General features: G+C 45.4%; 1 protein-coding gene across 1 annotated transcript in view; it reads right to left on the reverse strand.

The window, feature by feature from the left end:
- Window positions 1-17,240, reverse strand: part of RRH (retinal pigment epithelium-derived rhodopsin homolog) — a 196,244-nt gene that overhangs the window by 129,172 nt on the left and 49,832 nt on the right. The window contains exon 4 of the mRNA XM_078677484.1: window positions 15,643-15,796. Within this exon, the coding sequence (XP_078533610.1) occupies window positions 15,643-15,796 (154 nt within the window). The remainder of the gene's footprint in view (window positions 1-15,642; window positions 15,797-17,240) is intronic.

Here is a 17,240-nt window from a genome sequence, read left to right on the forward strand (position 1 = left end):
ATGCTCGTAACCTGGGTGTGATCCTGGACAATGCTTTGTCCATGAAGCAACAGACCAGTAAGGTAGTTGGACTTTGCTTCACCATCCTAAGATGGCTCAAAAAGATAGTATGGATGTTGCCCATTTCCATGCAGAAAACCGTAGTCAATGCCTTAGTGACATCCCGGCTTGACTACGGGAACATCTTATATCTTGGTGCAAACAAAGGAATAATAAGAAGACTTCAATTGATACAGAACGCGGCTGCCCGCATTCTGTGCCAAATACCCAAAAATATCCACGTATCCCCTTATCTGCGGAAACTTCACTGGCTCCGAGTGGAAAACCGCATAAGATTCAAAGCCTTAAACTATATGTTTAAAATAAAAGCAGGCACTGCTCCAAAATATCTTCAGGCACTAGTTCAACCTTACACCCCTCAAAGAAACTTACGATCATGTTCAGCTGCAACGTATTGTGTCCCCAGATTCAAGCTCACCAGAATGGGTGGCAGATCCTTCGCCCACCAAGGCCCATCTTTATGGAACACACTACCACTCCACCTACGCAAAGAGGAGTGCTACTCCAAGTTCAGGAAAGGAATAAAAACCTGGTTGTTTGATCAATAACCGTTCTTTGACTGAATGGATCGTCCTTCTATGCTGTGTTGTCTTGTGCGCCGGGAAACCCTTTTTGGGTAGCTGTTGCGCCTTACAAGTTGATAAAATAAATAAATTTCCCGGCCTTCGCTTAAAGGGAAAGTGGCTCACACCCCAGACATTGATGACAAACTCTGTACTTTTTTCGCAAAATATATGCGAGATCCTAAGAAAGGGATAGATAGATCCTGGAGAAATTGTCAGGATAAGCTCCTTGATGTGGTAGGTCCCCTGACTCAGACCATTCAGCTGGCGGAACGCTCTAAAGAATCTGACACTCCCATGTCTACAGACATAGTCGCAGGTTGCACGCAACGTGCAATATGCCTGCTGGGTAACGCGAATTGTGCCCTGACGGCGGAGAGGCGGAGATCCCTCCTTATAAAGGTCGACCCAAAATTAGGGGACTTGGCTACTTCTGAAGTGGGTCCCGTGGCTCAGGGAAAGCTTTTTGGCGAACCGTTCGTTAAGGAACTGAATACATTTGTCACCACTTTTTCTACCCTGGACAAGGCTGAGGCCTCTATAAAGAAGATTTTTCCAGGGCGTGTTTTTGCCGGGCTGGAAGAGGTAGGGGTCGCTCCTCCGGCCGTTCCCAGCAGCAAGGCCCCTCCAATAGAGGTCAGCAACGTTGCAACAATGGTTGGAATGACGGTCGCCAAGGACCCTTCTAACCCAGTCGAGGTTCAGGACGCGGGAAAGGCCGGAACAACAGAGGAGGCGCAAACGCCCCTGGAGGTCCCTCTGTTAAGGATTACCCTTTTTTCCCCTCGAGATCTGGGGGGGAGGCTTTCTCTCTTGGTTCACAATTGGGGACGCATAACTTCAGACCCGTGGGTATTGCAGACGGTAAGGGGCTTTCAGAGAGAGTTTTACGCCACCCCCGTTCAATCAGTGCGCCCAAGGCCCTTACACTTCTCAGCAGAGGAGGAGAGTTTGATAGAGACCGAGATTTCGGATCTTTTACGGAAGGGGGCTGTTTGCAGGTCAGTACTTCATCCGAATGGTTTTCTGAGCAACCTCTTCCTAGTGGAGAAAAAGGACAAGGGCTTCAGGCTGGTTATCAACTTACGAGAGTTCAACGAGTGGCTGGTTTACTGCCACTTCAAAAGGGAGGGGATACATTTACTCCGAGATCTCCTTCTTCTGGGGGATTGGATGGTACAGATCGACCTGAAGGATGCGTACCTGACGGTTCCCATATTTCCTCCTCACAGGCGATTTCTCCAGTTCGCTTGAAAAGGACAGATTTTCGAATTTCGAGCACTGCCTTTCGGGCTTTCTTCCGCACCATGGTGCTTCACGAAGCTGTTGCGTTCGGTGGTGGGGGTTCTCCATCAAAGAGGGGTGAGAATGATAATTTACCTGGACGATATCCTAATTATGGATCAATCTCTGGTACCTCTCACCCGCAACGTGACCATAACTATTGCATTACTCCAAGACCTGGGTATTGTGATCAACGGGCAGAAGTCGGACCTACGTCCAGCGCAACAGATGGTCTTTCTGGGTTTTCTCATAGACTCGGTCTCGGCGTCCTTGAGTCTACCAGAAGTGAAGGACACCAAGATACGGAAGAAACTCTCTCAGGTTCTACGAAAGGACAGGATCTTGCTGCACATGCTTGCCAGAATAGTGGGATTGCTCTCCTTGTCGATCCAGGCCATTTTTCCCGGCCCATTGCATTACAGGGCCCTTCAGAGATTGAAGGCTTAGCATCTTCGGAGAGGCTTGACTTATTCGGAGACCGTCTCGTTATCGGAGGAAGCCAGAACTGAGCTTCGGTGGTGGATCGAACACATTTCGGCCTGGAACGGTCGGGCGATTTTCGGGTCGGCCCCGGATTTGGTGATCAAATTGGATGCCAGCAGATCGGGTTGGGGAGCCCGGTGCGGAGACATCTCCATGGGAGCCAGATGGTCGGAGGAGGAGCTCCGCCTCCCTATCAACTGTCTGGAGCTTCTGGCAGGCTCCTTTGTGGTCAAGTCGCTGACCAAAGACAGGATCTCTTGTTGCATCCTCTTGAGGATGGACAATGTGTTGGCAGTGCAGTATATCAATCGCCTGGGAGGTCCTCGATCACGGGCCTTATCCAATCTGGCAAAGGATTTCTGGCAATATTGTCTTCAGAAGCAGATCTCGGTCACAGCAGAATATCTTCCCGGTCTGCAGAACTCAGTGGCGGATTGGCACTCCAGAAATTTCTCCGATTCCAGCTATTGGAGGCTCGACCGGGAGGTCTTCCTGGGTTTGATAGCCAGGTGGGGCCCTTGCAGTCTGGATCTGTTCGCCTCGCGGTTGAACCATCAACTACCACGCTTCGTCAGCTGGAGACCGGATCCGGAGGCCATAGTAGTGGACACTTTCCTTCAGGATTGGTCGACGAATACCCTTATGTGTTTCCACCCTTCATGATGATACCCAGAGTGGCAGCTCAGGTTCGTCGTTCGGCAGCGTCGGTTGTGTTGGTCACTCCGGTCTGGAGGGCACGGGCATGGTTTCCGACTCCGTTGGAACTGTCGTGGAATTGCCCAGTTCCTCTGCCCTCATTCCCTTCAATTCTGAAGGATCCCCAAGGGAATCTTCATCCCCTGGAGCTTAAGGGCCATCTGCAGCTAGTGGCATGGAAGATTTCAGGGGACGTTGGAAGACCAACTTTCTTCGGACGCTGCGCAACTCATCCAACAAGCATGGGCTTCAGGAACGATCAAGAGGTATCGCTCAGCTTGGCGGCGATGGCATCGTTGGTGTCTGGAGAGACACGTGGATCCCATGGGGGCATGAGTTACCCATATTTAAAAAAAAATTGGCGGAGCTGTCCCATTAGGGACTGGGCTACTGGGTGATTAACTCCTTCCGCTCAGCCATCTCAGCGGGACACAGTGAGATTGATGGCAGGCCAGCGGGGGAGCACCCCTGGGTCTGCAAACTGATGCGTGGCATTCGGTTGTCCAAAACTCCTGAGCCTAGGTACTTGGGCCTGTGGGATGTCAACCGGGTCCTGAGGCTCTTATTGGACTGGCGGGGTAATCAATATCTCTCCCGCAAGGAATTGTCGGCTAAGTTAGCCATTCTGCTCTGTCTCATTTCATGTAAACATGTGTCGGATGTCAGAGCTCTAGACGTTACGGCTCGGGTTTTTACACCGGAAGGAGTTACATTTACCATTGCTCGGAGGACCAAAACTAATACCAGGTCGGTATCTTATCCTTCCTTTCCGGATCGGCCTAAGTTATGTGTGGTGAGGTGCATTAAGGCTTACGAGGAAATGACCTTGGAACTCCGGCCCCCGGGGAAGAGACAGTTGCTTATTGCCCTTCAGAAACCTTTTAAAGCAGTCTCTTCCCCTTCCATGGGTACGATGGGTTATGTCCGAGGCAGGTGTGGATGTGAATAGGTTTGGAGCACATTCCACGAGGGGGCCCATGGAATCTAAGGCTATTCAGGTAGGTGGTAGGTTGGAAGACATTATGAATGCAGCCGACTGGTCTTTTGACTCTACCTTCAAGAGATTTTATTTCAAACCTATCTCGGAAGCAGCGTAGCTGGTAGTAATTAGGCTTTGAACTTGCATAATCCTCACCTTCGTCCTGCCATAGAATGAAAAATGTCCTAGCTTACGAGAAAGAAAGTTTCAATTCCATTAAGGACTAAAAGGCGAGGATTATCCCTCCCTGGGATTAATTTCATTATCCTCCCTCCCGGGGTACTGTCGTTGTTGGTAAGTAGGCATTTTGTTTCTGGTTAATCAAAGTATTACATGTATGGTTATTACTCCGCTGCCTATGTCATTGCATTTGACTCTTTGCCATGCTATGTTGCATTGATTCTGTTGCCAGGAATTTGATGATGTTTTGGTATACAAGAGCTGGATAACGGAATTGTTTCTTTATTACAGGGAATGACCAAAAGTTTGAATGACGCAGTAAGACCAGCTTAACATCCTCCAGTGAATAAGAGGAAAAGGAAGGGACGTCATAGAGAGATATACTGTGGACTGTTTGGGACTGTGATGATCATAGAGACTACCCCCTGTGTTCCTGGGTGGTGTAGTTTTTTGGGTGTTTTACTGTTTTTGACTGTGTTTTAAGATGTTCTTTAAAACTGCGATGCTTAATAAAGTGGCGAAGGATATGCATAATCCCCGCCTCCTAGTCCATACTAATATAATAAAGAGAGCCCAAACCTTTGAGGCGGGTAATCTCAGGAACCACAGCACCAATCACAAAACCCAATACAGCGTTGGAAAGGGCAGTTGCAGCAGAAGGACATAGGCTATGCAGACGCCCAACATATACATTTAAAAGGTAAAAAAAACATGCCAGCAAAGTAGTCCCTTGTGGGCGTGTCTGCGTTGTGCTGTGGGCGTGTGCTGGCGGCGTGACAAACGCTGGGGGCGTGTGGTACGTTCCGCCCTTCATGCCATGTCCCATATCGTGTGCTAATCCCACCCTACTCCCTTTAAATACCCCTGCACCCTATAATCATAACCCCCCCTTACTCCTTAGAACACCCCAACACCCTTAAACACTAACCCATCTTAACCCTATAAATATACCATGTACCCCAAAACCCAAACCTATCCCTAAACCATAAAAATACCCCTGTACCCCAAAACCCAAACCTAGCCCTGAACCCTATAAATACCCCTGTACCTCAAAACCCAAACCTCCCCCTGAACCCTAAAAATATCACTGTACCCCAAAACCCAAACCTACCCCTGAACCCTAAAAATACCCCTGTACCCCCAAAACCCAAACCTAGCCCTGAACCCTAAAAATAACCCTGTACCCCAAAACCCAAACCTACCCCTGAACCCTAAAATACCCCTGTACCCCAAAACCCAAACCTAGCCCTGAACCCTAAAAATACCCCTGTACCCCAAAACCCAAACCTAGCCCTAAACCCTTAAAATACCCCTGTAACCCAAACCTAGCCCTGAACCCTAAAAATACCCCTACACCCCAAACCCCAAACCTAGCCTTGAACCCTAAAAATACCCCTGTACCCCAAAACCCATACCTATCCCTAAACCCTAAAACTACCCCTGTACCCCATAACCCAAAACTATATCTGAACCCTTAAAATAACCAAACACCCCAAAACATATACCTCAGTACCCCAAAACATATATCCCTATACCCATACTTACCTTATCCAAACATAAAAAAAACATGTTTTTACCATTCATGCATTTACAGCGAATTGTGTTGTAAATGTATGCGTGGTAAACGCATATAAAATGTAATGCCATGCGTTACAATGGCATTGCGGAGTCATGGTACTTTCGTAATGAAAGTATGCGGAGTGATGGTATGCGGAAAGAAAGTTGCGGAATAATGGGTGTTTACCCTCCCCCGGTAGGTACATTGGTGGCACGGCGGCCCACATCTCCAGCAATACACTCATATTTTTTCACCACTCATTTGGAAAATGCACAGGTCTCTCTCATTGATGGCCAGCACCGACATACACTTTTAGACACACCTCCCGCCACAAGTTCTAGAATTGCGAACTTTAGAGCTGGGGAGCTACGTTCGAATCTCAGCATCAGCTCAACATCCTGTGATTCCAGGCAAATCGCTTTGTCTCCCCGTGGCTACCACAAATGAATGTGTTCTTCTGTAATGTTGTGCTCATGCCATGTTGTCGAGTTCGCGCTATATAATATTGCAAGGAAAAATAAAGTAGGGAAACTCGAGTTCACACACTACTGAACGCTCACTCTTAAGTGCATCAGCAGTGCACTGTGAATTGGAGCGTTTCACAGGCCTGTCACAGATAAGAAATGCTATCTAAACGAAATCCTACAAAACAATATACTACTGGCCGGCAGCAATTCATACCTGGACAACGTCGGGACGGGCTGCTAGTCCATAATAAAATTGAAACTTTCCTTTTCGTAAACTAGGAATTTTTTTCTTTTTCCTACATTTTTCAAGGAAGTATGACTGAATAGTTTTCAGTCTCTTATAGGAACCTCTTCAGATATCCTGCAGTAACGCATCCTTCCTCCAGTCTTTATGGTTAAGGGGATAATTAACCGTGCAAATACGAGAATTAAAACTCTGAAATAATTCTTGTCAACACAAGGTTCTGTTTATTTTCTGAGATGTAGACGGATACACTATACCTGATAAATCTGAAATGCTACTAAAGAATTGGTCACTCAACAGGACATAATTACTCCCTTAGGTGAGAATCCGATTTTGAATTTATTTTTCAATTCTCAGTTACCTCGCTCCTTTTCAGAAATACAAGTCTTCCTTAAACTCTAAGTGCTGCATGTCCTGGACAATGTTTCACCTAAACTGAAGCAGGAACTGGGGGGTAGTATTAGGCACTTTTTGGGACAAATTGGTTAAGTTTACTCCATCCTATCTAATGTTGGCCTGTCCTAAATTCAAACACTGTAAACTAAAACTATCTTTAGAGTGTGTTATAACCCAGCAAGCATGAGTGAAATGGGCTCCTGTGCTTCCATCTTCTGTCCTTGATATGTTGATAGGCTAATTTAGTTCCCATGCTATTTTCCTCCACCGACATGACAACATATTGGACCCAAATCAAATGTTTTTGGCTAATGCCCTAAAAAGAATTATGACCTTCTGTATAAAGACGGTCATGTTCACAGTAAATATGGGTTTCCCTGTCCTATTTATTTTGTTTACATGATTGTGTCAAGAAAACGTTTGGTTGGAGCATGTCAGGATTCTGGCCACCCACCATTCGAGCAGTGGCTTTCTGATATTGTGCTGCCCAGATTCCTAAACCCCCTGTAGAGCTTCCTTAACCAATTCTTGTTCACAGCTGCAAAAATTACATTCAGGATATTCCATTTGAAAAAAGGGCTATTCTACAAACTCGACATATTTTCTCCCAGCAGGCCAGACAACCCAATTTGCACTGTATGAATCATGTGTATAAGTAGAATATATATATATATATATATATATTCACTGACAAAACCATAGGTTATAGACCATATATAGTTAGGAATTAGCATTTACAAAACCTTGAAAATTCACTGAAAAAACCATAGGTTATAGACCATATATCGTTAGGAATTAGCATTTAAAAAACCTTATTTTACTCACACAAAACCATTGAAATTCCATATATAGTTAGTTGCACTAACTATATATCGCGCACCCGCAATCCACTGCTGATGATGTCACATATTACATTATTCATGACATGGTCAGTGACATCACTGATGACATCACTGATGACATCATAAATGACATCACTGATGACATGACTGATAACAACATCCAGTGATTTTTTGTTTCTGTAAAGTTTAAATATGTCTTACATATTGAAGAATGAGTGGATGTGTAAGTGTCTGGACGAAGGATTTAGTAGGTGCATGACTGACTGTATGAGTGAGTGATTAAATGTGTCTCACTGAGTGCATGGGTTAGTGACTAAACTGTCTTAATTTGTGCATCATTATGTCTGTTGTTCTGTAAACTGCTGCATGTGTTGATCAGTAGCTATATGAGTAACTATATGGGTTATTGATTGATTGCCCAAGTATTTGTATGGGAGACTGAGTGTGTGTGTGGCTGGCTGGGAGGTGTGTGACTCTGTGCAGATCAATGTGTACTTATATCAATGATTGTATAAGAAGGTAAGTATGTGTTAGTATATGTTTGAAAATGTAAGGTGCTCTATGTTTAACTGTATAGACAAGAAAATGGAAGTGTCATTGATTCTTTACATGACTGACTAGGTGAGTGAGTAACTCCATGGATGAGTGGCAGACTGTGAGTGTCTGTATAGGTGTATGAGTGCATATGATAGTGTTGTAAAGATGAGTGATTGTATGTATGAATGATTGTATGGGTGAATGAGTGAAGGTGTGTGTAGACGTAGGAATCAGTGAGTGCGTATGTAGTAACTAGTATTGGTGTGTCAATGGTTTCAAAAATTATACTCTGTATTTAACACTGGGTGAAACAGAGGTTATATTAAAATGTGAGGAGATGCATTGTATTGTCACATGAATGATATCATCAGTGATGTGGTCATTGATGTCAAATGAGATGTCATCAGTGATGTCATCAGTGATGTCATTTGAGATGTCATCAGTGATGTCATCAGTGATGTCACTGACCATGTCATGAATGATGTAATATGTGACATCATCAGCAGTGGATTGCGGGTGCGCGATATATAGTTAGTGCAACTAACTATACATGGAATTTCAATGGTTTTGTGTGAGTAAAATAAGGTTTTTTAAATGCTAATTCCTAACGATATATGGTCTATAACCTATGGTTTTTTCAGTGAATTTTCAAGGTTTTGTAAACGCTAATTCCTAACTATATATGGTCTATAACCTATGGTTTTTTCAGTGAATTTTCAAGGTTTTGTAAATGCTAATTCCTAACTATATATGGTCTATAACCTATTGTTTTTTCAGTGAATTTCAATGCTTTTTTAATAGCAAATATCATAAGCTGTCGAATGTCAAGTACGTGGTAAATAAAAACATTTTCGTGTTTATGCACACTGATCTGCTTTGAATGCTGCCCCCCCCCCCCTCATTTCTATTAGGAGTACTCTCTCTTTGCAGATAGTGAAAGGTAGTTAACGCAGGCCTTTGCCCCCGTTGTAATACGTCGTGCCTGCTTCTCTCTCCATTTGATTGATTGTTATCCAAGCATTTACTGTTTTAGAATTGGTTCTCTTTGGTTCATTCTCTATTTACAAACAAACACAGAGTCGCAATACTCTGTTTAGTCTTTGCAGATAACGAAAAATTGTGTAAAAAAACAAAAGGAATCGAGCAAAATCAGTAGGCCACTAATGGGATCTCTTTTTGACCTCGCTAAAATAGAAACATTAGGAACAACCCCTCATGACAAATACGAAACTAGTGAGATGAACTGAACTCCACACCATGATGGCTGCAATACAGCTCGGCTCCGCCACCCACCCCGCCCAAAATAACGATAAAGAGTGGCTGCCATGATTGCTCGCGGAATGGCCACGACGGAGCTACGAAATGGTGGTGCTCTCATGCTAACCCCAGCTTCAGTCTGAAACATCCAGAAACACTGTAGACTACCAATTCGATCAGTTCCGGTAGCGCCCCAATGTAACCCGGTAGAGAAGAACTAGCCCTCCCCTCTTTGACTGATGGTTCTTGTTGCCTGTCCCTTCTGTTGTCATTTAACAGAACTATTTAGCCTGCTGAAAGGGGTTGTGTTCCGACCGCTGGTTGGTGGAGACATTTTGACTATATTCTGGACCTGCGTTGTCGCGTAATGCGTCATATGACGCGCCGCGTTAGCGCATCCGGAAGTCATCCGGGGCGCGACGCGCAGCGCGTAACGTAAGCATAACAGGTCATGTGACTTGTTAATAAAACTTTTCATTGGTTCATTTTACTTTTCTTATTCTAATGATGAAAGGCTTGGTCATATGACCTAAAAATTACGCTTTTTATTACTTCCGAACATTATTTTTTCTTAAATATATGTTATAATGTTCCAGGCTAATGTACTTTCCCGGAAAATGTACAACTGTCCTGCAAGTAAAATATATTCTTTTTTCGAGAAAAAGGGCGTTTCTTCGTCCCATGACGGAGCCGTTGAGCAAAAGAGGGTCGACCTGCTGTCTTAGTCGCCGATACGCCTGAATATGAGATTCTTATCGATCACTTTATGTTGCAGGAGTAGAAAACACAACAGCCCTTGACCATTTATCTTTACTGCGTTCCTGCGTATTATACCTTTTACCCTTCATGTAATTGGTCTGCTTTATTTCACTTGCCTTTTAATGATTCTAAAACAGTGACTATTATTAAAAACTTTACCAATGTATATACTACTACCATGTTTTCTTTTAAAAACCTTTATTGTGAAAATTTCATTATACAAATACGAGCCTATAACCACGTGGGCCGGCCACGGAGCAAACTGTAATCGTATATGATGAGTAGACATTTACACTGTAGAGGAACGTAACGGGCGGGCCATTAGGTTGCAAGAACTAAGGTGTCTAACAGTTGCGGAATCGGTGGACGTACATTTTATAATTAAAATACGACAGGGCCAGTTACAATAAAATTATCCAGATATACATTTGCGGGCAAGTACCATGGGTGACGTTAATTCGAACTTTCAATAGTACAGTAATCAATAACACATCAGAATTTAATATCAATAGGGATGTCGAAATATTCAATCAATTCTCGTCCCCGCCCGCCATGTGCTTCAAAACTGCATACGTATCTCGTGATTTCAAGGTTCTGCAACCAGTACACAACAAGGAGTTACGAGTCCCATTTATTCCGGCGCCATTTTGGGCGAGGACGGGCAGGTCCAGGATACAGTCAAAATGTCTCTACCAACCATCGACTATGATGATGTTAATATGCTGTATTTATTAGAGTAACACTCATCAGTCCACATGAAATTAATTTGCCACAATCTAAACATGTCATTTTAATCTTTCCAAAGTTCTTCTAAATATTTGGGACCGTTTCCCTTGCCTCTGATGCTGTCAGTGCCACTTCTTTGATGAATGTACTGGCAGGTCGGGGGTTCTCCTCCAAATCTCTCTTTTATGCAGCACTATAATTAATTGGTGCCACCTCTCCATATGACGATGCATGGTATAGTTACCATAACTATATTTTTTTTCGGTTCCTCTGGAGAGTACATCGTGGCAGATGAAGCGTGTAACGTACCGGGCATTTACCTTTTTTTGCATGTAGAGGAAAGGAAAAAAAAATCGAGCGTCCGAGTTCTAAGGTCTCCCAGGGCCATTTTAGTGGACCAGGCCCAAATCCAAAGAATAGGCCGCCATTTTGAGAGTCCTGTTGCAGCCGCCTGTCGCTGTAGCATCAAGAGCGGCCGAAACTCAGCTGAATGGCAACTGAAACGGTAAAGCGGCGCCCCACTACAGCAGACGAGCCTCCACCTAGGAAGGCCCGTTCACGCCGCCTCCCCCCCCCCTTCGGGCACCCCACGTCGTTATTCGGAGCAGTATTGTAGGATGGCCACACCAGTGCGGCAACTTGCTAGACATCACCTCGGTGGTAACCGAATCTCAGCGCCTTGTGGTGTCTTCTATTCAGAAAATATTGTTGCGCTGCCTTTGGCCCCATTCGCACATCGGTCCGCTACTGACGCCATCTCACAGGCTAATGGGGCGCCCCACGCCGAGTTTCAGCATTGTAGGATGGCCACACCAGTACAGCAACTTGCTAGACATCACCTCGGTGCCATCCGGATCTTGGCATCTCAGCGCCTTGTGGTGTCTTCTAGTCAGAAAATATTGTTGCGCTGCCTTTGGCCCCATTCGCACATCGGTCCGCTACTGACACCATCTCACAGGCCAACAGGGCGCCCCACGCCGACTTTTACCATTGTAGGATGGCCACACCAGTGCCACAACTTGCTAGACACCACCTCGGTGCCATCCGGATCTTGGCGCGTTGTGCTGCCTTCGGCCTATTCGCACATCGGTCCGCTACTGACGCGAACTCACAGGCCAATGGGGCGCCCCACGCCGACTTTCAGCATTGTAGGATGGCCACACCAGTGCTGCAACTTGCTGGACACCACCTCGGTGCCATCCGGATCTTGGCGCGTTGTGTTGCCTTCGGCCTATTCGCACATCGGTCCGCTACTGACGCCGCCTCACGTGCCAACGTATTTTCTCCGCATTTTATACCCTATGCCGCATAACAGGTCATGTGACTTGTTTATAAAACTTTTCATTGGTTCATTTTACTTTTGGTTTCCTAATGATGGAAGGCTTGATCATATGACCTAAAAATAACACTTTTCATTGGATGAAAACTTTTTTTGGGATGAAAGCCCCACCTTGTTTCTGGATGTTTCAGACTGAAGCTGGCGTCACCATGAAAGCACCACCATCTCGTGGCTCCGTCGTGGTCATTCCGCGAGCAATCATGGCAGCCGCTCCCCACCAGAAGCCTGCAGGAGTCGGGGGCCCCCAAAACTTTTGTTGAATCCTCAAGGCGGAGGGGACGCTTTCGAGAATGGGGTCCAAGACCTAGCAGACAAGCGTCCGATTTCCAAGGTGTCCCAGGGCCATTTCAGTGGACCAGGCCCAAAAAGGAAAGAGCCTGCCGCCATTTTGAGAGTCCTGTGACAGCCGCCTATCGCTGCACCGCAAGAGTGGGCGCAACTCAGCTGAATTGCGGCTTTTGACACAGTGGACCAAAAGCGGACGGAATGGCAACTGAAACGGTAAAGGGGCGCCCCACTACAACAGACGAGACTCCACCTGGAGAGGCCCGTTCACGCCGCCTCCCCCCCACCCCCCGGGGCGCCCCACGCCGTTATTCGGAGCAGCATTGTAGGATACCAAAACCAGTGCGGCAACTTACTGGACATCACCTTGGTGCCATCGTTCTGCTGCCTTGGAACTATTCGCACAACAGTTTGCTACTGATGACCCACCCCCCGCGACGCCCCACGCCGGATGCCGAAATCAGTGCGGCACCCAGGCAACATCACCTGGGTGCCGTCCAGAAATCTGGACGTTGTGCTGCGTTGGGACTATTCGCACAGCCGACCGCTACTTCTTTCCCTAAAAATGTTTAAATGTTTTTACTGTTTTTGTTTTGTTGTATATATTTATAAGTTATTAAAGTTTTATAATCTTACTACTTTGTTGGAGTGCTATATATTTTTAATGTGACACATAATTGTAAAAACTTTGATGTACAAAGAGTCATCCCTGGAATCTTCCGCTTCAGGCTCGGTCCCCTCCCCAATCACAATACAGGATGGTTTTCAGATAGTAGGAACGCGTGTGCTGTGACGGATCTCATCGAGTGTGGGCCTTGATCTACTATAACTCCTTTGAAGAGGGGTGATTCTTTACAGCTGGGGCCATAAACTACATCTGCAGGGCTAGCTGATAGCCTAGGACCGGCCTGGACAATCGGACACAGAGGAAAAGGAGTATCAGAGGGTGCGGTAGTGAATAGGGCGAAAGGGAGGTGTCGGGCGGGCACAGGGTGTGATTCTCAGGGAAGAGCAGCGCAGATGGGGGGAGGTTTATTACCCATGCAAAAGACAGAGAGCGGGGGTGACCAGTGCCTGGGGGAGATGCTTGCGAGGGTGGGGAGCCATGCTAAGGATCGACAGCGTGCAGAGAGTGGGTCTGGTCAAGGCATCTAAAATGACTGCCGTGCACGACAAAAGTGTGGCATTTGAAAAAAGGCAAGATGGCGCAGACAATGTTTTTCAACACTTCCTGATTTCCTTCGAATCGAACGTTAACAGACGTTGGGGCATATTACCAAAGTTAAGCGATATTTATCCCTAACGATGCTTAGCAACGAATTTTTTACCGCTAAGCATCGTCAGAAATTATCGCAGATAAACCTTGCTATTATCAAGGTTTATCGCAAATGCGATAAAAAACGACCGCAATGCATTAATATCGCTGAAAACTCAGCGATATTCATGCATTACCGAGCTAATGCTCTTAGCCATGTTATCCACCTCCCATTGGATAACATGGCTAAGAACTGCTCAGGGCAGGTGGTAGCTTTTGGAGATATTCGCGCTTAGCGCGAATATCTCCAAAAGTTGGTAATAGGAGATAGCGATGTTAGCGACTGTTTCCAGTCGCTAACATCTTGGCATGCCCACTTTGCATGTCATTAGTGATAAATATCACTGACATGCAAAGTGGGGCCCAAGATGGTCGCTATCTCCTACTAGCGGTCGCTAACTGGTGTTAGCAACAGCTAGGTAATACAGAGATAATTTTATCTCCGCGAAGCGGAGCGCTGTTACAGATATATATCTTTTTTTGAACGTTAATTTCTCAAAATCCACTGAAGCACATATATTGAGACCTAGCAAAGGCACATCGAGCTACCAGTCCCTACAATTTTGCCAAGTTTCGTGCAAATCCATTCAGCCGTTCGATTATTATTATTATTATTTTTTTTGCCCCGCGGGGCCCTTTTAAAACCTCCACATCAAACCTAGGGGGTCAGGGAGGATCTACTATGCCCCCTTATGGTCATTTGCCCCTTCGCTTTGGCCTCCTCTTGTCTCTCGATCCTACCGAGAGACAAGATGGCGGCCGCTACGGACTGTTTGCAATGTTTACAGACGCCGGAGAACCAATCAGCTTCGCAAAGCTCCGTTACGCGAAAAGTACGCGAAGCGGAGCGCTGTTACAGATATATATCTTTTTTTGAACGTTAATTTCTCAAAATCCACTGGAGCACATATATTGAGACCTAGCAAAGGCACATCGGGCTACCAGTCCCTACAATTTTGCCAAGTTTCGTGCAAATCCATTCAGCCGTTCGATTATTATTATTTTATTTTTTTTGCCCCGCGGGGCCCTTTTAAAACCTCCACATCAAACCTAGAGGGTCAGGGAGGATCTACTATGCCCCTTTATGGTCATTTGCCCCTTCGCTTTGGCCTCCTCTTGTCTCTCGATCCTACCGAGAGACAAGATGGCGGCCGCTACGGACTGTTTGGAATGTTTACAGACGCCGGAGAACCAATCAGCTTCGCTTCACAAAGCTCCGTAACGCGTAAAGTCCGCGAACCGGAGCGCTGCCTGGTCCGCTGTTACAGATATTTATCTTTTTTTTAACGTTAATTTCTCAAAATCCACTGAAGCACATATATTGAGACCTAGCAAAGGCACATCGGGCTACCAGTCCCTACAATTTTGCCAAGTTTCGTGGAAATCCATTCAGCCGTTCGGCCTAAAAGTGAGGCCAACCGCCCTATGGAAAACTCAATGTTAAAAACACGTTTTGGGACCCCCCTTTTTTCTCGGCCCCCCCTTGACGAACCCCCCCAAATTTCCAGGGGCTGCTCAGAAACAAAATGTTCCATTTTCCAGAAAATTTCAGCCAATTCCGTCCACAAACGCCAAAGTTATTAGACATAGAATTTTCAAAAATCCCATAGGGAAAAAATCCTAACTATATATACCTACTGGCGACCGCCAGTAGGTAATGTTTATTACTTACGCATCATTTTTCCTCCAGTTTATTGTGCAGGTAGCGCCGGTGGGATCTGGGGCATAGCTGGACCAACCTACTATAGGCATTAGGGCCCAGAAGAAGGCATTTATCCAGGCTGCGAGAATCAGAGCTGCATAGTTGGAACTAGTCATTCTTCTTCCTGTTGTAAAGGAAAAACATATCAGGTGACATACTCTTTTCCTTACTTCAATACAATGATTCTCTTGGATGTTATTTTCTGATTTCCCGTGAAGGATGCTGTCATGATGTCTACGTGTCTCACCTTGGCATCCTTTGCACCTGCTCTCTGACTGAACCTTCCACCAATTGGAATGGGGGAGAGGATGTGACCTACCGGCTAGAGCGGTCGACCTCGTAGCGGGGGAACCTGGTTCAAGCTCCGGCAGTGACTCTCAACATCCTGTGATTCTGGGCAAATCACTCAATCTCCCTGGGCCTAACAAAAATGAATGTGCCCGTCTGTAAACTGGTGCTCATGTAAAACGCTCTGATACCTTCGGGTCGAGTTCGCACTATTTAAAACTCCTAAAAATATAACAAGTATTTTACAAGAGAGCGGTCCTAGGGGAATTCTTATGAAGAGAACGTGTATGTGTCTGTGTTAGGTGCTGCATAAAGTGCTTATTTTAGAATATTTTCATGTGCCTCGCTATCTTGTCCAGCATCACTTTTCTATAATTTTCGCGACGAAGACGGGACACAGGATGGCAGTTGGTTGAAAATAAAACTACACAATGCACGTCTTCAACTACTGAACAGATATGGGTCCGCGAAAGGAGTATCCTGTTACAATGGAACATCAGTTCTGTTGGATAATGGAGAGATATTAAATGTTTTAAAAGTTTCTCTGTATCAAAGAGACAGTTGTCAGAAAAAAAGAAAGAATACCCCCAGTCATGGGAGCAAAGCTAAACGGTAATGTTTGTGAGGAAGGAAACAGGTAGAGCTTATTTGAGCAGGTGTTTTCTGGTGCTCAGCACCAGTTCTTAATTGTTAACAATGGCGCTTATGCTGATCTGCCAAATGGTGGCACTGTGTATTTAATATACAGATGAGCACAACAACATTTGTTTGACAATTCAATATAACCCAAAGCTGACATACCTGCCCCCGAGCCAATCTAATACCTTAGGAGGCTGGAAAAGTCTGAATTGTCACACTTTCAGGAGTATAATAGTTAGTACGTGTGTAGGTACTGTCATTTTTATACTTACAACCAGAAGGGACAAGAGATTGCGCCTTCTCTCGCTCTCCAGGAGAGGTCTATATTACCCACACAACGAGAAGGACATGAACATTAGACTAAATCAGACTAAGCATAGAGAGGGGAAAGAAACAGAAAAGAGGGAAAAACAGAAGACTAACAAACTATTTTCCTGGCCATAACAACCAAACTGGTAAACACAAAAGGGAATAACTTTGGGAAAACCCTATGGATTTTTAAATTTCCTTCACCCTCTAGATAGTGGCATGCTTCGTCATAGGGCCACCGGCACACCCTGGCACAAACCAACGCTCAGGGTGGAGCGATATTATTTTCAAAAAGGATTATAAACAGAACATTTTCAAATTAGGGATCCCAA

The sequence above is a fragment of the Lissotriton helveticus genome, chromosome 2_1 (assembly GCF_964261635.1).
Source record: "Lissotriton helveticus chromosome 2_1, aLisHel1.1, whole genome shotgun sequence".
Lineage (NCBI taxonomy): Eukaryota > Metazoa > Chordata > Amphibia > Caudata > Salamandridae > Lissotriton > Lissotriton helveticus.